The sequence below is a fragment of the Fundulus heteroclitus genome, chromosome 12, assembly GCF_011125445.2.
Source record: "Fundulus heteroclitus isolate FHET01 chromosome 12, MU-UCD_Fhet_4.1, whole genome shotgun sequence".
Classification (NCBI taxonomy): domain Eukaryota; kingdom Metazoa; phylum Chordata; class Actinopteri; order Cyprinodontiformes; family Fundulidae; genus Fundulus; species Fundulus heteroclitus.
The window spans coordinates 19,342,157-19,367,925 of record NC_046372.1 but is presented as its reverse complement, the minus strand read 5'-3'; the positions used below and the strand labels follow the sequence as shown (position 1 = coordinate 19,367,925).

The window sequence follows — 25,769 nt, the reverse complement described above, 5'->3', positions numbered from 1 at the left end:
AATGATGCAAGCCATTAACATTTGTCATAGATTCCTCAATTTTAGCTGCTTCATTTGAGGATGACTTCAAAACTGACTCATGACTAAATGCAGGGTTAACAAAATCTGTCAAATCAACCACAATATCCTGTTGCCCACACCATTAAGCTTCATTTTAACCTTAACTTTTAACTTTTTTTTTTAGTTTTGCTTACTCGTGTTTTCCCAGGCCTGCAAACGAGCAGAAGCTGATAGGGTGCTATTTTCTGCTCTCTATTAATCAGCTAGATTTAAGTCTGACGAATTATATCTATTTATTTATGTATTATAACTAGGGCTATCAAACAAAGAAAACATTTTAATCACTATTTAATCACAAATTATATTTTATTTCTGAAAGTGTATACGTTCATTAGGCATTTTAAAATGCTATTTTGCAATAGATAACGCTAATTAAAATTATACTCTAACAGAAGGTATCTTCCCTTTTTGTTTTTTTCCCAATTTTGAATGCCTCAAACAGATGACCAAATGAAATCTGCTCCACAATCACTTATCCTATTTTGAGGCCCAGAGCCAGGGAGAGGGTAATTCACACCCCAGCAGAAACACACACACACAGACCCCCACACTTTGCTGAGCCGCAGGGCTCAATCAGTCTGTGCTTCTCACTCACACTCCATGGATCCCATTCACAACCGAGACATTCAAACCATAACAAACATTAATATTTAGACACAGACAGCTTTGCGCACGAGGAGGGTCTACTCTAGTACCCTTCCGCTCGACGGAACGTTGTCTTATTTTAATATCTCCTCTTCTAACCGTTGTGCATCAGAACCTTGTTCTGATGCACAACGGTTCTCTATTCAGAACCGTTCTGATATTTCTATTTCATTGATCCCCAATTAAAACCATTAAGTACTGGAGAAGTTATTTCCATGCACTGGTTGTTCTGATGGAGGAGGCAGGAAAAAAACTTTCAGCCATGAAACATGTTTTCATCGCCATCTGCTGGAGACAAAGAGACACATCAGAGGTACTTCTCAGCACATTGAACACGTCACTGATACTGTAGACTCAAAGCTTCTCTGCAATAAACAAAACTGATTTCAGATTGAGATAGTTTTACTATAAAATTAAACAATAAAGTTATGATGATGCTGATAGTTTTTGTCTTATTTGCAGAACACCTTCAGATGAAATACTAAACATAAATAACAGGTTCTTTAAGCTTTGTGGTCTCTTGGTTCATTTACAGTTTTGGAAATCATTAAAAGTTAGTATTCAGGTTTTTCAATAAATATCATTGTTAAATGTCAAAAGAATAAATGAAACATCCTTCAATGATCACATATTTCACTGATCTGTCTTGATGTAAAACGCAGCCGGCATGAATCACAGTTGAATGATAACGAGGGTTCATTATGGAAAACCCCATGGTTTCATCATAGGTGAATTAAACAAAAAAAAAAACTGTGGACTGTTGCTGAAAATCAGAGAGATGAAACCAGACTAAAATAATCATCTAAAATGTTCTGGGTTTTGTTGAGTTGAATTAATCAGTCAGTTTAGATAAACATGTTCACAGTCATATAACATTTAATCAGGCTGTTACACCTGCAGTTAAAACATGTTGTCCAACAAGTTTATGGACTTGCTTCACTGACATTTCAAGGAATTTATCCTAGACTAGAAGGAATGAAAACAGTTCATCTGGTAGAGTGAGACAAAAACCTGTCTGACTGGAAACATGTCACTAAGAGGAAGATGAAAGTAGTGTTTAACATTGTTGAACTGAGCTGAGAAGCCATTACTGGGTGTCAGGTCTCTGCTGAATAAACACTGAAATATTTCATAGATTTTCAGAAGAAGCAGCTGAAACTTTGTGTGAGTTTGGCTGTTGAAATAATTCAATCCAAAATGGCTGAGAAAATCACTGTTTTTGAAAGTTACCTGAGCTGCCATGTGTGTTCAGAGACAATCTACGATATATGAGAGACAACACAATAAAAACAAGTTGAACTAAAAGATTCTTGGAATAAAAATGCATTCAGCAGCAACTCCATAGAAATAGAAGCAGTTTTTTCTAAAAGTCTGGCAGCAACAGCTTGGAGAGATTGGTCTCCTCAGGTCCTGAAGCGGGTCCAGGATCCACTAGAAGGTTCTGATAAGATGAACTCAGACTACAGGAGGAGGAATATGTCTGAATAAATCCAGCAACATAGGAAGGAGTCTGTCCATGTACAGTTCTGAAGGTTAAGACTGAGATTTTAAAATTTAATCTAAATCAGATTGGCAGCCAGTGGAACGACGTAAAAACAGGTTGAATGAGTTCTTCTGTTTCAGTCAGTCGCCTTGCAGCAGAGTTTTGGACAACCTAAAGACGAGCCGATGTCTTCCTGTTGAAAAAAGTAAACAGATCGTTTCGATGCACACTCCTCTAGTTTAAAGTTGTAGCAAAAAACAAACCATCAACATTCATCGTAACATTTCTCCTCTGATAAAAACACAACTAAGAAGGTTTCAGTTCCAGTCATGAACCAACAGAGAAAAGCAAACTGTCCTGAAGATCTTGGAGGTGACTGAGGAGATTGGACTCATCATTTAGCTTCAACCTCCTGTTGCTTCTCTCTTTTTCTTCTTCTCTGCTCTCTGTGGAGGACAGCTGAGTCTCTTCCTCAGTCTCCTGATTCTGCTGCAGCCTGGAGCGTTCAGTTATAGTTGGACCTCCAGGCCAGTTGATGGTTCCTGTGAAGGATCAGAGGATTTTAGACCAAACTTTAAATCTGATGATGAAATAATGTGACATCTAAATGTAACACAGGCTGAACAAACATGCAGCAGCGAAGGACTCCTGCTGATATTTGACTTCCATCACAGAAAATTAACAAAATCAGTTCAGAGGCGTCACTTTATGATGGCAGCGGTCTTTAAGTCAACCTATGAGACACGTGTTGAAGATCTGTAGCCACAACTGACAACTGCAGCATAAAGGATGCAGAACAAACTGATCCGTGACTGAACAGGAATATAAATATCTGCTCAATCTGACAGCTGATGCTGGTAAAATACTTTGTGTTTAAAAGATGAATGAATTATTTTATCAATCAGTGGAGACTGAGTGAAATGATCAACCCAGAGATGCAGAAGAAATTCTAAGTAATTCAGATTATCTGTAGTGTTTTCAACAGAGACTCTGCTGTTCATGTCAGTTTAGACGTTTCAGATTTAAAACGTTTTTCTTTCAATATCAGTTTTAGTCATAAAGGTTTTAATATGAATTGAAAAGTAGCAAGTTTAAATGGTAAACGGATAGAATGTTATAGAGCTTTTCCAGTCATACTAACCACTCAAAGCGCTGTACACTAGAGCCACATTCATCCAATCACACTCACTAACAGACACAGATATTCATCCACAGTTGCGCAGCTCGGTAGGAAACTTGGAGTTAACTGCCATGCCCAGGCACACATCAACATGTGACAAGGGAAAGTTGGAATTGAATCTAGAAGAGTTCATTAATAAAACTTAATGAAAATATACATTAAACAGGTTTGCCTTTATATGTTTTCTCTGCTATTTAACCTTTATTTATACAGGTTGTCTCATTTAGATCCAAGATCTCATTTACAAGACAGACCTGTTTTGATAAAACAAAAACCAACAAAAGTCACACAGTATGAATATGAATAATTAAAATATTTGATTCAGATTAAGTAATTGGTAACACTTTATTTGAAGAGTGTGTGCATAAGACGGGCATTCACTGTCATAGACATGAAGGAGTCTTTATGAATGTTTATGACTTTTATCATTAGGTGTGATCTGATAAATTATTACACCTTTAATGCAAAGTTTACATTGTTTAAAATGTCTTTGTAATAACAACTTGACATTAACAAAACCAAAATTTTATTTGTGAGCATCATACCACATCATGACATCTTTGCAACCTTAAAGGCATACTATGCAACATTTTTCAGTTAATTAATGTGTTCCATACCGTTTTGGATGATTAAATGAGTCATTTCAGGTCGAACAAAGGTTTTCTCGGCCGCCCTGGTGGTCTGTGGGGGAAATACCGTACTTGCAATTGCAGGAGCTGACACGGACCTCGCGTTTCTGCTGATGCGATTGTAAGTAACATTGGAATGGTTTCTCTCTCTCTGTGTGCATGTTCATACTTTCACTGTGTTAGTCATTGTTTATACTGCCGTTTTTTCCACTTTTCGTTGCGTTCGCCTGTCTGCTAAACTCAAAACAACCGCGCCTGGCTTGATGGAGAAACCAGGAGAACAGCTGAGCATCTTTACGACAGTGCACTTTTACTTTCGCCCTCTGGGAGGAGCCTCGCTGGAAAATCAACCCCGGTTGCATAGTATACCTTTAATGCTTATGACTGTAATGTCAGTCTTACCCCTTCAGGTAAAGTGTTACCAAATAAGCAAATAAATTATTACCTAAAAATAAGAGCCAGTTTCATAGAAAGATTTCTCTAATTTCTTATAATAAGTTTAATTTGTCCCAGAGGAATCAAAGCTGACAGTTTCAGAACCTGTTATAGAGAGATCCAAGTTGATGGGACAGAGTCAGAAAATGCTTTTGTTCTCAGGTTCTGATCGTACTAACGGAGCGCTGAAGGAGATAAAGTCCTGAGAGTGAACTCTGTAGATGGACTGTCTGAGTGACATGTAGGAGAATAAATAAGGTGGGAACAATCCAATGATAACTTTATAGATGCAAATGTACCAATGCATGAGTTTAAAGATTAATAATGATGCCAGTTGATCTGATGATATAAAGTACAGCGATGAGTGAGAGATTTACAGCCTGTTGTGAACCGTAATGCTCCATGATAGACAGCATCCAACATCTGCAGAGAGGTGGCAGATGCATTCATAGAAACAACACAGTAATCTAACAGAGGCAGGAAGGTCATTAAGACAAGATGCTTCCTGCACTGAGAGAAAACTAAGATTTATTTCTGAAATAACCTCTATTTTGATCATTAGCTTCTTTTTATGTTCAATATGTGACTGAAATTAAAGAAAATTAAAGTTATGATTGAAGTAAATACAGACAAAAATCGTCCTGTGCTTTATTTTAGTTCCTGTTTCTCCATAAATTCTCTTCATCTTTAAATTTAGTATAAAAAAAATTTAGTAACTTGTTTGTGATAGATTTCTATCATAAATCATTTAGTGCACCACATGTTCTTCAATATTCTGAGGAAGGATCAATTAATAACTTGAACACAAAAAGACCAAAATTTGTTGGACCAATATGAACAATGTTATGTAACATACTTTAAAATAATGCAGTGGTGTGGATATTTTTGGCTTTTGATACTATATTCCAGTCAAAACCAAGCAGGTCAAAAAATTAATTTTAAGGAAAAAAATAATTAACTACAGGAAACGACCTAAATAAAATCCTGCCTTTAAAGATGATTTCCACAAATGTATTTCTTTAATTTGTAATGTGCTATAATAAGGTAGGTTACGATAGTGAGAAAGGCAAGTCAATTCGTAAATCACATTTCTGTAACCAGACTATTTAAGTAAACATTGAAGTCAGTTTTCAACTCTGTTAAAAAAAGAAAATATTTCAACTGTTTTATTTCAGCTGTGAAAGAAGTTCCGACAGCACCTCCTGCTGGAGATAAACTGATACAGCAGATTGTTTGATTTAACACGTGACGTAACAAACCGGTTAGAGAAACAGAAAGTATTTTCAGACGTTATTGAACTGAGCTGAGACGCCATTACTGGGTGTGAGATCTCTGCTGAATGAACACGGAAATATTTGGAAGATTTTAAGAAGAAGCAGCTGAAACTTTTGGTGAGTTTGGCTGTTGAAATAATTCAATCCAGAATGGCTGAGAAAGTCGCTCTGCTGGAAAGTTACCTGAGCTGCCATGTGTGTTCAGAGACTTTCAGAGATCCTGTGTCTCTGAGCTGCAACCACAGCTTCTGTTCAAGCTGCCTGCAGAAATTCTGGGAACAAGCTGGAAACAAGAACTGTCCCATCTGTAAAAGAAGATCTTCCAAAGAGGATCCAGGAGTAAACTTCACTCTGAAGGAACTGGCTGACTCTTTTACTGGAAAACAGAAATCTGGATCATCTGAGGTAGAAAAAGGAGCAAAGCAGCTGATGGTGGTCTGCAGCAAACACCAAGAAGACCCTAAACTGTTCTGTGAAGACGAGCAGAGAGCTGTGTGTCCTGTCTGTGAGTTTTCTCTCCACCAGAGTCACAAAGTGGTTCCTATAGAACAAGCAGTCAGTGAGCTGAAGGAGCAGCTGAGATCTGACTTAAAGTCTCTGCAGGACAAGAGGAACAAACACAAACAGGTGGAGAAAACATACGAGGATGTGATTCAACACTCCAAGAAGCAGCTGTTGTCCACAGAGAGACAGATCAGAGCAGAGTTCAACAAGCTCCACCAGTTCCTGAAAGAGGAAGAGGAGTCCAGACTGGCAGCTCTGAGGGAGGAAGAGGAGCAGAAGGGGAAGACTATCAGCAGAGAGATGAAGAGGATCCAGGAGCAGATCTCCTCTCTGTCAGACAGCATCTCTGCTGTTGAAGAAGACCTGCAGAAAGACAACGTGTCGTTCCTCAGCAGTTATAAAGCCACTCAGAGCAGAGCCAGAGGTCAGAGGTCACTGTCAGATCCACAGCTGGTCTCAGGAGCTCTGATAGATGTGGCCAAACACTTGGGCAACCTGTCCTTCAGAGTCTGGGAGAAGATGAAGGAGAAGGTCCACTTCAGTCCTGTCATTCTGGACCCAAACACTGCAGAAGGAAGGCTCTACCTGTCTGATGATCTGACCAGTGTGAGACGTGGAGACACAAAGCAGCAGCTTCCTGATAATCCAGAGAGAAACGCTAAGTTCGCCAATGTTTTTGGTTCTGTGGGCTTCATCTCAGGGAAACACAGCTGGGAGGTGGAGGTGGGAGACCATCCTAACTGGCGTACAGGTTATGTTAAAGTGTCAGTTGAGAGGAAGGGACAGAGATATGCTTCACCGAAAGATGGAATCTGGTGTTTATGGCATTGTGATGGAAAATACACTAATGGTGATGGTAAGACTCTCACAGTGAAGAAGAATCTCCAGAAGATCAGAGTCCAGCTGGACTATGACAGGGGGGAGGTGTCCTTCTATGACCCCGAAGACATGTCTCACATCTACACTTACAGAGACACTTTCACTGAGAAACTCTTCCCTTTTTTAGATGCTGGAAATGCTGCTGATGCCAAAACTTCTGATCTCAAAATCTGTCAAAGTGGGATTTCTGTTTAAAAATCAATGTTGTTTTTAAAATTCTCTAAGCATTTTTTTCCATTTCAGATCTTTTTATTTGCAGTCAGACCAACATTTGTTTTAAATTGTTAATGAACAAATTCTTTAGTGTTTTCAGGGTTTTTAAACCTTAATTTGAAATTAACAATAGGAAAACATGACAATTATTTTTGAAAATCAAAACATCTTTAACATTTAATGAGTGTTTTTATTTTTGTGAATGACTGAGGGGCCGGGCTAGGAGAAGATGAATGAAGTATTTGTGTAAACTAGTAAAAATGACACATAAAGCCATTGCATGAAAGGTTTTAGCTTTAACAGGTAGTAAAGCATGAATATTCAAGGCTTATTGTACAAATCTTTTCCACAACATAGCAAAATCACGTTCACTTTCAGTAAGAACAATTGTTGACCTCCTTTTTTTATCAGTGCATCAAAGTTTGGAGTTAGTTTTGTCACACATTAAGTGTAAGGAACAATCCTGGGAGGTATTGTTCTGGTCAGGCATCATTGTCTAACAGACTGAATGAGTTGTAGCTCGGTGTGCCGCATGTAACACACCCAAGAACAATCATCCAAGAGAGTCACTCCCGTCACCTCCAGTGTCTGAAGCAGTGAGGGCAAAGATTGGAATAGATTATCCAGAGTATCTACTGTGCATAGATTCATTTTTCAAAGTTTCCAGAGATCATAAAACTGAAACAAGCAAACACATCATCACTGGACTGAAGTCAGTATTTGTATGGCAGGGTGTACTGGAGGAGTTGCTTTCTGACATTGGCAGACAGTTTGTGAGCAAAGAGATGGTTGATTTCACTGAGCAGTTGGGTTTTAAACACACAACTGCAAGCCCCCTTTCCCCCAGTCAAATGGGCAATTTGAGAGACCAGTTCAGAGAATTAAAAAAAAAACGTTAAAGAAAAAGCACAGAACACTGTGGGTGACCCAAATCTAGCATTGCAGGAATACACTATTGTGCACACTATTCCTGTGACAAACACATTATTGCACTCAGCTCTCCATGAAAATGAAAGGAGTTACCTAGTAAAAAGACAAGAACAGAATCAATACTTTGACCAAGGAATCACGACACTACCTGACCTCCAGGATGGTGAGAAAGTGAGGATTAAGAAAGCCATCAAGCAGGAACCAGCCTCATCTGCTCAAAACCAGGAGACTGTATTCCCAGGGCTACCTGATGACAGCACACCAAAGTACTCATGATCCAACAGTAATGACTGACTACTGTCTCCTCTGACAGCCCTATAAATACAGCTGGCTGTGGAAGACCTGTTAGAAATATACAAGGCATTATATGGACTGGAACTGATTTTATGGTTGTTGCCGAAGATAACTAAAGGACTGCTATAGACTAAATTGATGTTGAGAAATAAAAAACAATCTTCAGGAAGGGAAATGTGACATATTGATATTAAAATGTAGTTACTTGGTGCTGCCAGTTGGTAGTTCCTGTATCTCTGTAAAGTCTCTTCCTCTTTATAATTTGTAAAAATTAGTAAAAAAAAAAATATTTAGTTACTTTTTTGATACATTTCCATCATAAATAAATTAGAACATCACATGTTATTCATTAATCTGAGTAAAGTCAAAATATATAAACAAAATACTTTGGAAAGTGGTGCTGTGACACTGATGGTGTGTTATTAAAAGAGACCAGATAAAGACACATTAAAAAGTATTTGCGTCCCATTACACAATGTATTACAGCTACTATGGCCTCCTTTGTTTCTCCTGTTTCTTTTCTATCTCTAAATAAGTCTCCCTCTCTCCTGCTCTCTGTGTCTGATACTCAGTTTCATCTTTGGTTCCTTTTGCAAAAATGGTAATGAATGTGGTATTTTTGTAACTTTGGAAGCGACGGTATCAGAATTTCAGGTCCAGGTCCACACTGTGGAGAAACTAGCAGATACCTGAGGCCCATTTTTTTTGTGTGGACCCACAAAGATTAGTTTCTCGTTGTGCTCCATCAGCAGGGCCCATGCTGCAGGGACCTCTAGGTGAAGGTCACAGGAAGCATAATCCTTGATTCCAGACCAGGGGTCTAGTTTTGAAAGTAAACTTTTTTTCCCCATAAGTTGCAGCAGTGATCATTGCAGCCAACCTCGAGTTTCTGAGGACCTTCCTGTGAGAAACTGTTGTACGACATCTTGCACAGATAAAACTTGTACATAAGGGACTGATTAGTTTGGTCTAGTTAGAGCCAAATGAAGCAGGAGAGACCAGACCTGAACCTCTACTGGGAATGTGTCCCATACTATTCTCCTTCTCATGAGAAGATAACTTCAGACTATGACAAAATGACCAATCTCTGACATGGTAATTAAGGAAAGCAATGAGAGAGTTTTTTTCCAGTTACTGACCTTAAAGACTGAAAAAAAATCCTGAAAAACCGTTGAATAACTTCCAGAACAAGGTAAACTTTGAATATTCATGTATCAAAAGTGTTCAAATTAGGTTTAAATATGAAATATTGCGCATATTTACACCGATTATAGTATTCCGCGTTTAAGTGCTGCCTCCGTTTACGATCGGCCATTTCCGACGTGTGACGTCAGTTCAAGAACACAGAGAATGTGCAAAGCGAACTTGCATAGAAACACACATTGTTTACATTGTACAACCGGTACAGCGAACAAGGATATATGGATGTTTTCCAGTATCTTCTTTCACACACCAAATCTGCTGATCCACGTCTACTTTGAGCAAGCGCGTTTGAAAAAAAATTGCCGAGCTAAGTCCACAATAAAATGCCTTCCAGGTGTGTAGTTGGTGGCTGTAGTATCGCCTATAGGCCTAGTGCAGACCGCGGTGAAGTTGGTTTGACATTGGACATTCAAGCTCCGCGGAGTCAGCGGGATCTAGCTCACGGTTGATTCGGTTGAAGGACTCCGATTTTGGCCAGCGTCTCTCAGCTGCTCCCTCCTCCCATACGCGGTGGGACCGTCAACAAATCGGATTTGATTTTTGTTTCTTAAGTGCTCCGCTGACTCCGCGGAGCTTGAATGACCAATGTCAAACCAACTTCACCGTGGTCTAGTGCAGGCCAGAAAGTAGCGCTACATACTTGGCTGGTGGATCAAGAGGTCCGAAAGAAATGGGATAAATTCATAAAAGAAACGCGAAAGGACTGGATTGCCGGCAGTGTCAAAAGTGTTTTATGCAATTCACACTTCACGAGCGAGGATTTTGAGGGGTACTCACAATGGAGCATGGGCTCTATGTCTTGGGCAGCGTTAGATATAGACCAGGTCATGCGTGACGTCCGCCCAACATCCGGGTCCCGTGGGTAGGCAAAAGCCGAACTGTTCCCGTCTACTATTATTACAAAACGGGTGATTTAGAGCGTACTTTTAGTTAGTTTATTTTTGGAATCTAAACAGTGCCTACGACTTGTCGTGCTCCCGGTTGCACACAGAGGCATTCCAAATCGTCGGATGTACGTTTCTGTCATTTACCAAAGACAAGGAAAGAAGAAAGAAATGGATAATTTCCATGAAAAGGATGCAGGCAGACAACCTCAATGGACTGTGGGAGCCATCATACTACGACAGAATGTGCAGTCTACACTTCATCTCCGGTAAATACAACTTAATTTTGCTCTAGTCATTGTTCTACTTAAATAGCGGCGGAGGGGATGTGGCGATCGCTACACGGGCCGGAGAAGCACAGTCGATTCGCTGCAGCAGCAGCACGCCACATCATTTTAGTTTTCTTCATGCAATCAGTGTGCAATAATGTTCACCCGACAGCGGCTGCATTACGCCCCTGTTTACGCTGCAACGTTGCCGACACCCCTACCAATTTTAATAAGACAAAAACACCAACATAATCCGTAGTGAACAATGTTTTTTTTAACCTACTGGGTGGGTCTTCCTCTCTGCTGAGGCGCTGTCTGTGTCAGACTCCGCTTTCTGCTGTTACACAAACATGTCTGAACATCTATCCATCCATTTTCTGACCCGCTTAATCCCTCATGGGGTCACGGGGGTTGCTGCTGCCTATGTCCGGATATAAAATAATTGTAGCCGTCCAGTGGTTTCATGGCTTTCATGCTTTCTCATCTGTACTGGCCTGCCGTGTTTATAAGGCAGCTGTATATGTCGCGGTATGGAACACTTTGCCAGCATTTCACAGACTCGCTCCGTCCCTTCAGGCTTTTGCTGTGTGGATCTGGCAATCTGATACCATCAACCATCAACTTACTCTTAAAACGTTCTTGTGATACGTTATCTAAAGAAGAAAATTAGTCGAGAACTCGTCGTTTCCTCTGTTTGCGTCCGCCTTTGTGTTCGTCTTTTGCCAACCAGTCCGGTGCGCATGCGCAAAAACCCCAGTTCAAAACAATAACAATGAACTGGTCTATAGTCTCCTTAGGTTCACCTTGTTCAAACTCCGTTTCTTCGTATATATATTCGGTATCGGAGTCGCCGATGCTTGAGGTGGAGTTTGTAGATGTATCAGACATTTTTTTTTTTTGTAATTTTTTGTACGTAGAGTAAGAGTTATTAATTAAATTTAATAAATCGGTAGCAAAAGTCTTAGTGTTAGCAGCCGGATGCACGGTACTAGTTCTGTCACATTCTGGAGCAGCCCGATTGAGGAATGTTCGGGCTCTTTCGCTTATACAGCAAGTTTTATCAAATTACTTCCAAACGGCGCCCATAATTCACATATAATATACATTTCTTTAGTCTGGTGACTATTTGAATGCATCTGCGTTAAAATACATTCAGTCCAAGAGTTAGACTTTAGAATTCGCTACCACAACAGCAGTGTGAGTTAAGGAATCAGAGAAGATGCTTAACTCTCTTCTCACTGCTGCTGAAACTCCAGTTGCAGAAAAAAACACAACATTCATGATAACATTTCTCCTCTGATAAAAGAAAAGAAGGTTTCAGGTGTGTCAAGGTTCAGTTTTTCCCGCGTACGGGGCTGCTTGAAGGATCAGAAAGGGCTTAATTCGCTTCTCGGGGTGACTAGGCTGTTCAAGGGACTGGAATGGAACAACCAAGCAGCACTTGCCCAGCTCCTCAACGAATCACCTCTGCCCAGACCTCCACCCACCAGCCTGTCCGTCGCTGTTGCCTCTGCCGCTGCTGCTTCCGCCTCTGCGGTTCCGTCGCTACTCCCACTGCAACCCCCGCCGCTGCACCTGCCGCAATTGCCGCTCCCACTGCTGGTGCTGCTTCTACTGCAGCTCCCGTGGCTGAACCTGCCGCAACTGCTGCTCCTGTCACAGTTGCTGCTACCTCAGTTGCGGTTTTCCCTGATACAACCCCCACCGCTGCTGCCTCTGCCACTGCTCCCACTTCGTCATCATCAGCAGCAGCTTCTCCTTCACCACTTGGCTCCTCCCAGCGCAGACACCGGGCTCCGCTGACTGAGGCTGACATCACCTCCATCTCCCTGGTGAGTTGGCCTGACAACATCGCAGCTCCTCGGGAAAGAACCTCAGCAGCTGCTTGGAAGGCCACGCCCCCTCTTGCCAGAGCGTCCTGGATCTACGTGACCCAGCTGTGGGACCGCCGAAAGCTCTGTTCCTGCTCCGCCGGCTGCCGAAAGCCCAGCTGCCTCATCACAGGACCCACCTCCTTCCACCGCTCCCAACTTCCTGAGGCCTGGGTTCAGAAGGATGTGCCTGCCTCCAACACTCATAAGCCTCATGAGATGTGGGTCCAGGTAGACCCACCAGCCACCTGCGCACCCAAGTTTCTTCCCCTGCATTCTTAAGCCTCCAAGGTTCTCCAACGCTCTGCTGTGTGCCTCAGAGGAAGCTCCAAGGTCCCGCTGGCTGCCTTAGATGGTGCTTTGCAGCCGACGATGCCCGCCTCTGGCTCTGCTGCCTCGCCACCGGGGTCGCCCTGCACACCCATGCTGCCGGCCGAGCCGCCGCCCAGCGCACCCAAGCCGCCTGGGTGCTCAATGAAACGCTGCTGCCTGCCTCACCCTGAACATTTCCTGGCACCTTTCTCCTCCCATACAATACCAACTCCATTCACCACAGCTGATCAGTTCCACCTGACGCATAATCAAGCCAAGACTCTCCCTACCTGTCAGCCTTCCTACATATACCCTCCTCAGTTTGCTCTTCCTCGCCGGATTGTCTTCACTCAAACCTTGTCCTGATTGTGCTTCCCACTTCTGCCAGTCAGTGCTTCCTATGTCTCCCTGCCAGTGTTTCCCACGTCTGCCTGTCTGCGATCCCTACATCTGCCTGCCTGTGCTTTCCACCTCTGTCTGCCGGTCTTCATCCAACTACCAGCTCCAGCTCCGCCACGTCTCCAGCCTCAGTCATCTTCACCAATGCTTCAGCCTGGTACAGTCTCTGGTCACCTCCTCAACAACTCATACCCCTCAAGTAAACTCTTAAAACGAAACTCTGTTTGTGTGGTTGTATTCGGGTACATCAGGACAAATCCTGACAAGGTGTGGATAAATTTCCTAGCTTTTGATACTATAGTCCAATCAAAACCAAGCATGGAAACTGGACCTAAGTAAAATCCTGCCTTTGAACATGTTTGATTTACACAAATGTATTTAATTTATAATGTAATTTACAAGGTATGTTAAAATAGTGAGAAAGGTAAAGCAAGTTTATTTGTAAAGCACATTTCAGTAACAAGACAATCCAAGTAAACATTCAAGTCAGTTTCTGACTCTATAAAAAGAGAAAAGATTTCAACTGTTTTATTTCAGCTGTGAAAGTTGTTCCAACAGCATCACCTGCTGGAGATAAACTGATACAGCAGATTGTCTGATTTAACACGTCACAGACCGGTTAGAGAAACAGAAAGTATTTTCAGACGTTATTGAACTGAGTTGAGACGCCATTGGGTGTCAGTTCTCTGCTGGATAAACACGGAAATATTTGGAAGATTTTCAGAAGAAGCAGCTGAAACTTTTGGTGAGTTTGGCTGTTGAAATAATTCAATCCAAAATGACTGAGAGACTGCTGGAAAGTTACCTGAGCTGCCATGTGTGTTCAGAGACTTTCAGAGATCCTGTGTCTCTGAGTTGCAACCACAGCTTCTGTTCAAGCTGCCTGCAGAAATTCTGGGAACACGCTGGAAACAAGAACTGTCCCATCTGTAAAAGAAGATCTTCCAAGGATTATCCAATAGTTAACTTCACTCTGAAGGAACTGGCTGACTCTTTTACTGGAAGAAAGAAATCTGGATCATCTGAGACAGAAAAAGGAGCAAAGCAGCTGATGGTGGTCTGCAGCAAACACCAAGAAGACCCTAAACTGTTCTGTAAAGACGAGCAGAGAGCTGTGTGTCCTGGCTGTGAGTTTTCTCTCCACCAGAGTCACAAAGTGGTTCCTATAGAACAAGCAGTCAGTGAGCTGAAGGAGCAGCTGAGATCAGACTTAAAGTCTCTGCAGGACAAGAGGAACAAACACAAACAGATGGAGAAAACATACGAGGATGTGATTCAACACTCCAAGAAGCAGCTGTTGTCCACAGAGAGACAGATCAGAGTAGAGTTCAACAAGCTCCACCAGTTCCTGAGAGAGGAAGAGGAGTCCAGACTGGCAGCTCTGAGGGAGGAAGAGGAGCAGAAGAGGAAGACTATCAGCAGAGAGATGAAGAGGATTCAGGAGCAGATCTCCTCTCTGTCAGACAGCATCTCTGCTGTTGAAGAAGACCTGCAGAAAGACAACGTGTCGTTCCTCAGCAGTTATAAAGCCACTCAGAGCAGAGCCAGAGGTCAGAGGTCACTGTCAGATCCACAGCTGGTCTCAGGAGCTCTGATAGATGTGGCCAAACACCTGGGCAACCTGTCCTTCAGAGTCTGGGAGAAGATGAAGGAGAAGGTCCACTTCAGTCCTGTCATTCTGGACCCAAACACTGCAGAAGGAAGGCTCTACCTGTCTGATGATCTGACCAGTGTGAGACATGGAGACACAGAGCAGCAGCTTCCTGATAATCCAGAGAGAAACACTAAGTACCCCTCTGTTTTTGGTTCTGAGGGCTTCAGCTCAGGGAAACACAGCTGGGAGGTGGAGGTTGGAGACCATCCTGACTGGAATATTGGTTATGTTAAAGAGTCAGTTGAGAGGAAGGGAAGGACATCTGCGTCACCAAAATATGGAACCTGGTGTTTACGGCATTGTGATGGAAAATACACTAATGGTGATGGTAAGACTCTCCCAGTGAAGAAGAATTTCCAGAGGATCAGAGTCCAGCTGGACTATGACAGGGGGGAGGTGTCCTTCTACGACCCTGAAGACATGTCTCACATCTACACTCACAGAGACACTTTCACTGAGAAACTCTTCCCTTATTTAAAAGTTGGAGAAGCTGCTGATGCCAAAACTTCTGATCTCAAAATCTGTCAAAGTGAGATTTCTGTTTAAATATCAAAGTTGTCTTTTTAAAATATATATATATATATATATATTTATCTTTCTATTTGCTGTCAGACCAACCTTTGTTTTAAATAGCAAAGGAACACATTATTGTTTTCAAGGATTTTAAACTTTAATTTGAAATTAAAAATAGGAAAACATGACTACATTTTTTTTGAAAATCAAAACATCTTTAACATCTAATTAGTTTTATTAAGTTGTAATCTTTCTCACCAGCATTGGACAATTTTTAATTTTCTAATTTGACTGTTGAAAAAAAACTCTTCAAATCACAGTCAGAACCAGCAGCCAGTTCTATTAGTCCAGTTATTATTTATGCTGATTTAAAGCTTTAAATCACAAAGGTTTTTTCTCCTGAAACATTTATCAGAATCAGTTCATATTCACCAGCAGAGAGTGGATTAATGGAGAACTGTTTCTGATAGCAGTTCTGTTGTTCCTCACAGTAAACTGGATCCAGAACCCGACCTGGTCCAGATGCTCCAGGTTCTGGTCTCTTTGCAGCCTGCAGAACTCCTGCAGCTCCTCCATGTAGGACAGGGGTGGACAAAGTTTTTGACTCGTGGTCCACAATGGGTTCTTAAATCTGACAGAGGGGCCGGGCTAGGAGAAGATGTATGAAGTATTTGTGTTTACTAAAAATGACACGTAAAGCCATTGCATAAAAGGTTTTAGCTTTAACAGATAGTAAAGCATGAATATTCAAGGCTTATTGTACAAATTCTATATTTTTTCCCACAACATAGTGAAATCACGTTCACTTTCTGTAAGAACAGTTGTTCTCCTCCTTTTTTTTTGCCAGTGCATCAAAGTTTGGAGTTAGTTTTGTTGTGGCGGTTCTCAGGATGGAGCTCAGATGTTGCTGCATTAACTTAGATCTGTGATGGACTTTGTTGAAGTTCATGAGTCTGAACGTCTGCTCTCACATGGAGGTTGAGACAAACAGCGGCAGCATCTTCTGGGCTGCCGCTGTTTGTCTCAAAAGGCTAACGTGGGAAAATGAGCCAAATATGTTTTTGAATTTTGTTTGGAGAATAAGGTGAATTTGGATTTAAATGATTTCACATGTTGTGCACAAACTGATCTTTCCCCTCTTAGTTGTTCAACTGTGGATAACTTTTGTTTATCTTGTGGTTTTATTTTTTTCTATCTCTTAAAATTGTTTTGAATTGTGCTTTTATGCACTTTTTAGTTTTTATCTCTGTTTATCCTGTTATTTTCCTATAGATTTTTATCTATTTTGTCTCAACATATTTTTATTTGATTTCAACTTGTAAAGCACGTTGTGCACCATATGGACTGCTGAAAAGTGCTATATAAATAAACTTTGATTGACTTTGATTCCCCTGTAGCTTTAAGCTCATTCATGTGTGAAAATATGTCCAGAGCAAAAGTATAGCCACAAAGCCAGTTCTTGTCCCTCAGCTCAGGAAATTCATCAGCAAGTCCTGATGATCGGCATCGGTTTCCTGCAGAAATATAAACTGACCATGCTGAAGTCCCATTTGCCCGTTTGAAGTTAACAAGTTTTGCAGCTGGATTAATGGTGTGATTAAACTGCTATATGCGCTGACCGGTACGCAGAGATTCCTGATGGAGGATGCAGCTTCATTCTTTCCATGAAAGCAGACAACCGGTAATATAAATCCTCTCCCTGCGTTTGTCCTTTCAGGGACTCCATGGTCAGAAACTCTGTTATCTCAAAACTGTTATTAATCCCTCAGATAAAACTGAGGAGCTGAACAGTGTTTTTTGTATCGTTACTTTCATCCAGTGCCAGTGAATATAAAGGAAAGGACTCCAGCTTTTTGTTTAACTCGCCGCTATATCTTCATCAATCCAGTCACTGTCCTGCGTGATAATCTGATTTTTTCAAACTTGTCTTTTGCTCTCTAGACACAAGACACCTGCGGTCTCAATCATGCTTTCTTTTAAAAACTCTCCTATGGAGAAAGGTTTGCTAGACTTTGCTAATTTGAATGGCAGCTAAAAACATGTCTTGGTGCTTCAGTCTTGGATCATAGTTTGTCGATGAAAAACGTTTTGCTGATTTTGTAAATTAGCCGCCAACGACCCGTTCTTGCGTTGGCTGTTTCTGAGCATAGCTGGATGCTTGGTAGCAAAGCAAAAGCTGAAATTGTAGTTTTTGAAAACTGTAACTGTTTCTTGACATATCAAACATAGAGCGTTGATCGGACTTCAGTGAAGAAATATTTTTGGTCCACTCCTTGTGAAACACTAGGCAGTTATTGTTCACTTCTTTGATTTCCCTCTGGGATTATTAAAGTTTTTTTGATTCAGATTTTTTTACAGAAGAGTTCGAAGAGCAAAGCATGAAGAGTGTTTGGAATGTGCCACCTAGTTGAAATCACCAGTATCACAGGTAAAATGCTAAATGAATGAAATTTGATAATATTTCTAATTAGACAAGTTCGGTGGGCCGGATTATAAAGATGGACGGGCCGCATGTTGCCCGTGGGCCGTACTTTGCCCATGGCTGATATAGGAGGGTCATAAAGCTCAGACTGCAGGAAGTTAGATTTGTTCAGAGGATCAAAGAGCAGCTCTGGTTCTGATCAGAAACAAGTCATCATCCTGGTTAAATATTAACGTTACATTTATTACTGAGATCATTTAGTTTTATCAAAGCAGGTAAAGAAATACAAGATAAAGTCAGAAACTGGTTGAAAACACATCAGAGCCAGTTTTAGAGCAGATAAAACAAGAAGCATGAAGGTTCTGGAACGGTCTTCCCAAAGTCCTGACATCAGTCCTGTTTCCAGTTTGTGGATCAGGATTAAAAGTTGGGTCAGTGATGGGAAACCAACCAGTTCATGAATGAACTCCACCTTTTCTGGAAAGAAGAGTCAGAAATTTGTCAGAATCTTGATGATGGCTACAAACAGTGTGTGGTCTAGGTCCAGCTCACTAAGGGACATTAAACCAAAGACTAGAGGGTCTGGAGGTATATATTTGAGCCTGTATGTATAATTATGACCCTTTGTGGATGAAACTAAATCCAAACTTGTTATGAAAGTTAATTTAGGCTGGATGTGATAAATTTATTCTAAAAACCAGTCCAACTAAATCATTAAAACTCCAGAATAATGACTTATTCCGACAATGACTGAATTTAAAACTTCTGACCAGAACTGGATGTTTTCTGTTAGTCAAAGGCTGTTTGTGTTTAACAGGAAGAGAAAGGTGAAAGAATATTAGAAATGAGTTAGAGTTAATGAGAAAATATGGTAAACATTGATTTTATTACAGATCACTGAGAAATCACCAGAAGTTTAAATTACTGATGTCTGAATTCAAAAAGAGACACAAAGAAATGAGAAGCAGCAAAACGTAATCAATGAAACATTGAGCATATTATCCTTTATAACAGTTTTGAGCTACTAAGTAATAAACACAGTTTAACATAACCCATGATATGATGATGATGAAAGTGAGAGAAAACAAACAATGAAAAGGAGCAGAAAGAAACAGGAACCTCTGATGAAATCCATCAGCAGCTCCTGATGCATCTTCAGCACGAGCATGAACTCATGTTCAGGTCTGTTACCGTGTTCATGACTTCTGTGAAGGTCCAGAGGACCTGAAATCAAACTTTAAAGCTGTTGCTTGGATCAGTGGTTCCCAAAGCTGGAGTCAGGACCCCACTGGGGGTCACGGGTCAGCAAGTGTGGGTCTGGAGACCCTCTTCAGAAATCCAGCTGAACAACAAAGATAATGTTAAAGCATCTTTTTGATATAAATGATAAAACTATAAATAGATGAAAGCAAAATGTTGACTGTTGATGCTGCTTGTCCTGTCATTATATCCTTGTTTAATTAAACTGGTTTTATACTCAGTCACTAGTTGGGCTCATGCGTCTCTTACTGTTAGTTTGTGGGTCAGAAGCTGAAGGTTTAGGAAGAACCGGCTTAGATGATATAACAACAGAACACAGACTGAACAAACAGACACTGTGAAAACTCTCATTCTAACAGAGTTCTGGAGTCTAATAAGTTACCATAGATCCTAATTGATTCTGTCATTCTCTAAACAACCTTTCTCCTAATTTAGCACCAACACTGCAGCTGAAAAAAAAATCCCTTCTTGCTTTTAGCATCAAGGATGCAACCAGGGTCAGACTGGGGCTAGAAACTAGGAAACTTTCTCCTAAATAGATCCACCACCTGAATGTGTGAAACAGTTGCTAACAGGGTTGTCCTGATATCTGCCTGTTTGAAATTATATTACAACAGATACAATTCACAGTTAATATCATCAAAAACCTGAAGTTCATCTTTCACAAACAGAGAAAAATAGAAATACTGTGACAGAACCCTCAATATGCAGCTTCCTGCTCTCTCCATGTTATTTTTAGTGAGAACATGTCTGCTGATAAAGAAAACACTGAACTGAATGTTTAATGTTTGCAGGATGAAAAAGTTCAGTCTTTAGGGTTTTTTCTTTATCTAAATTCTCTGAACTTGTTATTGATCTGCAGCTAAAGCACATGAAGTATTGGATAAATTTTTTTCTTCAGTCTGAAGGATATTGTGATGAATTATTACAAAAGTTAAACGTCCAGCTATGATGTCCTCACCACCAGCGCCACCTGCTGGAGACAAACACGCACAGCAGAGATAAATCACCTTGAAAACACGTCACTGATACTGCAGACTCAGAGCTTCACTGCATTTAATAAAACAGAGGATCAAACCGATGTTGGTCAGTGAGAACTAGAGTCAGATTTCTTAATTATAACCAGACCTGGAAGACGTCCTGCTGAGTGAGTTTTACCAACAATCACAAAAAAATCAGAACTATACTGGCGACGACTTTATTCAGATTTATCAGAACATCCTGGGATTAAATGACAGTCGGTCTAATCAGAGGAACTGGGTTGGTAGCAGTTTACAGCGTGTTTCTTGTTTTACAAGCATGAAGGTAAAGTAGAAGTTTATTTATACCCTTCCATAGAGAAATGTCACAAAGTTCTCCACAAAAGGGGAAACCCAACAAACTACACAACAATGTACGGTACATGAAAGACAACACAATAAAAACAAGTTGAACTAAAAGCTTTTTGGAATAAAAATTTCTTCAGCAGCTTTCTAAAAGTTTCCACAGAGTCCAAACTTTATAGAAATAGAAGCAGTTTTTTCTAAAAGTCTGGCAGCAACAGCTTGGAGAGATTGATCTCCTCAGGTTCTGAAGCGGGTCCAGGATCCACTAGAAGGTTCTGATAAGATGAGCTCAGACTAAAGAAGGAGGAATATGTCTGAATTATTTAAGCAATATAGGAAGGAGTCTGTCCATGTACAGCTCTGAAGGTTAAGACTGAGATTTTAAAATGAAATCTAAATCAGATTGGCAGCCAGTGGAACGACGTTAAAACAGGTTGAATGAGTTCTTCTGTTTCAGTCAGTCGCCTTGCAGCAGAGTTTTGGACAACCTGAAGACGAGCCGATCTCTTCCTGTTGAAAGAAGTAAACAGATTGTTACAATGCAAACTCTTCCAGTTTAAAGATGTAGCAAAAAACAAACCATCAACATTCATCGTAACATTTCTCCTGTGATAAAAACACAACTAAGAAGGTTTCAGTTCCAGTCATGAACCAACAGAGAAAAGCAAACTGTCCTGAAGATCTTGGAGGTGACTGAGGAGATTGGACTCATCATTTAGCTTCAACCTCCTGTTGCTTCTCTCTTTTTCTTCTTCTCTGCTCTCTGTGGAGGACAGCTGAGTCTCTTCCTCAGTCTCCTGATTCTGCTGCAGCCTGGAGCGTTCAGTTATAGTTGGACCTCCAGGCCAGTTGATGGTTCCTGTGAAGGATCAGAGGATTTTAGACCAAACTTTAAATCTGATGATAAAATAATGTGACATCTAAATGTAACACAGGCTGAATAACATGCAGCAGCGAAGGACTCCTGCTGATATTTGACTTCCATAACAGATAATGAACAAAATCAGTTCAGAGGCGTCACTTCATGATGGCAGCGGTCTTTAAGTCAACCTATGAGACACGTGTTGAAGATCTGTAGCCACAACTGACACCTGCAGCATAAAGGATGCAGAACAAACTGATCAGTGACTGAACAGGAATATAAATATCTGCTCAATCTGACAGCTGATGCTGGTAAAATACTTTGTGTTTAAAAGATGAATGAATTATTTTATCAATCAGAGGAGACTGAGTGAAATGATCGACCCAGAGATGCAGAAGAAATTCTAAGTAATTCAGATTATCTGTAATGTTCTCAACAGAGACTCTGCTGTTCATGTCAGTTTAGAAGATTCAGGTTTAAAACATTTTTCTTTCCCGAACCTCAGATGGAATCCCAAAGTGTCTTTGATTTCTGGGTAAAGTAGTTGTTCAGCCGAACAACTTCCCTTCTCTCGATGGCTACCCCGATGTCCCGTTAATGCCCCGTTCACAAAGACTCACGCTTTGAGTCCCTGCTTTGATGTCCGTGTCTGAGGTCCGTCTCTTCGGCTCGACAAGTGGGTTCAGCTTCAGAACTGACATCTCACGGGTGCAACTCACATCTTCAGAACATCTAGGATCTTCTCATCAACCAGGTCAAAACCACAGCAGTTCTTCTTGACTGGATTTGCAGATCGTTGGCCCCGTATTGTGGAAAAACACGAAAAATAGATAATCTGACTCAGTCTCGGCGGTTCTCAGAGACAGGGGCGCCGTGTTCTTCCTTTGGCTCAACGATCGTCCTTCCGTCTTGGGTCTTCTTTTCTTCTGCTCCGCGCTACGTGTCTTCTGAGATGAAAAACTGAGCAACGAGTACCCAGATCACCCTTCTTTTATGTGCTGAGAGAGCCGTTGGGAGGTTGCAAACCTCAAACCCCCCCCCCCCCCCCCCCCCCCCCCCTCCACCGAACACTTGCACCCAGTCCCTTATCACCTCATAACCTTCACCCTACGCAGCTCTCTGGCCGAGTCAAAAGTTCTCGCTCCTCTTTCTCCGACCCCAGGCAGCAGGTCATTGAACCAAAGCATCTGATTCCACTTCCTCTTTTCTTCTCGGCAGATTTCCTGTAGCCAGCAGCTGCAGTCTTCTTCCAAGCGCTACTTCCTCTTTCCACAAACCTATTTTCTCCTTAGCCTGTCTGACACTTGGACTGCATTAAATGATCATCATTTCACTCATTTAATACATGAATGTTAGATCTTTTTAAGAAAGAAAGACAATCAGTCAAAATGTGCAATTCAATAAAGAGAACTCAATCAATTTAAACACACAATTAAAGAGCTCTTTATTTTATCTTTTTTACGTAATACCTTTAATTTCCAAATTATCTCTTAATTTGTGAATGATAGAGAATATGGTTGAGCTCACCTCAACACCGATTTTAGAGGTATTTTGACAGGTGGCAGATGCATTCATAGTAGCAACATCACAGTAATCGAACAGGCAGGAAGGTCATTAAGAAAAGATGCTTCCTGCACTGAAAGAAAAGTAAGATTTATTTCGGAAGAAAACCTCTAGTTTGATCTTCAACTTCTTTACATGTTCAATATGTGACAGAAAAAGTAAAAACATACAAAATTTTTCCTGGGCTTTATTTTAGTTCCTGTTTCTCCATACATTCTCATCATCTTTAAATTTAGTATAAAAAATATTTTGTAACTTTGTTGTGATAGATTTCTATCATAAATCATTTAGTGCACCACATGTTATTCAATAATCTGAGGGAGGATCAACTAATAACTTTAACACAAAACGAGCAAAATAGTTTGTTGGACCAATATGAACAATGTTATGTAACATACATTAAAATAATGCAGTGGTGTGGATATTTGTAGCTTTTGATACTATAGTCCAATCAAAAACCAAGCAAGTCAAAAAATAATTTTAAGGAAAACAAATAATGAACTACAGGAAACAACCTAAATAAAATTCTGCCTTTAAAGATTATTTCCACAAATGTATTTCTTTAATTTGTAATGTAATATTACAAGGTATGTTAAAATAGTGAGAAAGGCAAGTTAATTTGTAAATCACATTTCAGTAACCAGACTATTCAAGTAAACATTGAGGTCAGTTTTCAACTCTGTAAAAAAAAGAAAAGATTTCAACCGTTTTATTTCATCTGTGAAAGAAGTTCCGACAGCACCACCTGCTGGAGATAAACTGATACAGCAGATTGTTTGATTTAACACGTCACTGACAGGTTAGAGAAACAGAAAGTATTTTCAGACGTTATTGAACTGAGCTGAGACGCCATTACTGGGTGTCAGATCTCTGCTGAATGAACACGGAAATACTTGGAAGATTTTAAGAAGAAGCAGCTGAAACTTTTGGTGAGTTTGGCTGTTGAAATAATTCAATCCAAAATGGCTGAGAGAGCTCTTTTTGAAAGTTTCCTGAGCTGCCATGTGTGTTCAGAGACTTTCAGAGATCCTGTGTCTCTGAGCTGCAACCACAGCTTCTGTTCAAGCTGCCTGCAGAAATTCTGGGAACAAGCAGGAAACAAGAACTGTCCCATCTGTAAAAGAAGATCTTCCAAGGATTATCCAATGGTTAACTTCACTCTGAAGGACCTGGCTGACTCTTTTACTGGAAGAAAGAAATCTGGATCATCTGAGGCAGAAAAAGGAGCAAAGCAGCTGATGGTGGTCTGCAGCAAACACCAAGAAGACCCTAAACTGTTCTGTGAAGACGAGCAGAGAGCTGTGTGTCCTGGCTGTGAGTTTTCTCTCCACCAGAGTCACAAAGTGGTTCCTGTAGAACAAGCAGTCAGTGAGCTGAAGGAGCAGCTGAGATCTGACTTAAAGTCTCTGCAGGACAAGAAGAAAAAACACAAACAGGTGGAGAAAACATACGAGGATGTGATTCAACACTCCAAGAAGCAGCTGTTGTCCACAGAGAGACAGATCAGAGCAGAGTTCAACAAGCTCCACCAGTTCCTGAGAGAGGAAGAGGAGTCCAGACTGGCAGCTCTGAGGGAGGAAGAGGAGCAGAAGAGGAAGACTATCAGCAAAGAGATGAAGAGGATCCAGGAGCAGATCTCCTCTCTGTCAGACAGCATCTCTGCTGTTGAAGAAGACCTGCAGAAAGACAACGTGTCGTTCCTCAGCAGTTATAAAGCCACTCAGAGCAGAGCCAGAGGTCAGAGGTCACTGTCAGATCCACAGCTGGTCTCAGGAGCTCTGATAGATGTGGCCAAACACCTGGGCAACCTGTCCTTCAGAGTCTGGGAGAAGATGAAGGACAAGGTCCACTTCAGTCCTGTCATTCTGGACCCAAACACTGCAAATGGATGGCTCTACCTGTCTGATGATCTGACCAGTGTGAGACATGGAGACACAAAGCAGCAGCTTCCTGATAATCCAGAGAGGAACACTAATTACACCAATGTTTTTGGTTCTGAGGGTTTCATCTCTGGGAAACACAGCTGGGAGGTGGAGGTTGGAGACCATCCTGACTGGAATACCGGTTATGTTAAAGAGTCAGTTGACAGGAAGGGAAAGAGGAATTCTTCACCAAAATATGGAATCTGGTGTTTATTGTATAAAGAAGGAAAATACACTAATGGTGATGATCAAACTCTCACAGTGAAGAAGAATCTCCAGAAGATCAGAGTCCAGCTGGACTATGACAGGGGGGAGGTGTCCTTCTACGACCCCGAAGACATGTCTCACATCTACACTCACAGAGACACTTTCACTGAGAAACTCTTCCCTTATTTCAGTGTTGGAAAAGCTGCTGATGCCAAAACTTCTGATCTCAAAATCTGTCAAACTGAGATTTCTGTTTAAACATCAAAGTTGAGTTTAAAATATGTATTTTTTAGATCTTTCCATTTGCAGTCAGACCAACCTTTGTTTTAAATTGCAAATGAACACATTATTGTTTTCAAGGTTTTTAAACTTTAATTTGAAATTAAAAATAGGAAAAGATGACAAATCTTTTTTTGAAAATCAAAACATCTTTATCATTCAAAATTAAACAATAAAGTTATGATGATGATGATGGTTTTTGTCTTATTTGCAGAACACCTTCAGGTGAAATACTAAACATAAATAACAGGTTCTTTAAACTTCGCTGTCTCTTAGTTAATTTACAGTTTTGGAAATT

At 40.8% G+C, this 25,769-nt stretch overlaps 3 protein-coding genes across 3 annotated transcripts; all 3 read left to right on the top strand.

Annotated features, from left to right (window-relative positions):
• Positions 1–5,741: 5,741 nt before the first annotated feature.
• LOC118564871 (nuclear factor 7, brain-like) lies at positions 5,742–7,286 on the top strand. The gene has a single exon (XM_036144205.1). It carries the CDS (start codon positions 5,857–5,859, stop codon positions 7,282–7,284), a length of 1,428 nt encoding a protein of 475 aa, XP_036000098.1. The 5' UTR covers positions 5,742–5,856; the 3' UTR covers positions 7,285–7,286.
• Positions 7,287–14,193: 6,907 nt separating this feature from the next.
• On the top strand, positions 14,194–15,664 carry LOC105923272 (nuclear factor 7, brain-like). The gene has a single exon (XM_012859162.3). It carries the CDS (start codon positions 14,243–14,245, stop codon positions 15,662–15,664), a length of 1,422 nt encoding a protein of 473 aa, XP_012714616.2. The 5' UTR covers positions 14,194–14,242.
• An 8,235-nt stretch (positions 15,665–23,899) lies between these two features.
• Positions 23,900–25,460, top strand: LOC118564869 (nuclear factor 7, brain-like). The gene has a single exon (XM_036144203.1). The coding sequence runs from the start codon at positions 24,026–24,028 to the stop codon at positions 25,448–25,450; it is 1,425 nt and encodes a 474-aa protein (XP_036000096.1). The 5' UTR covers positions 23,900–24,025; the 3' UTR covers positions 25,451–25,460.
• The last annotated feature ends 309 nt before the right edge of the window (positions 25,461–25,769 follow it).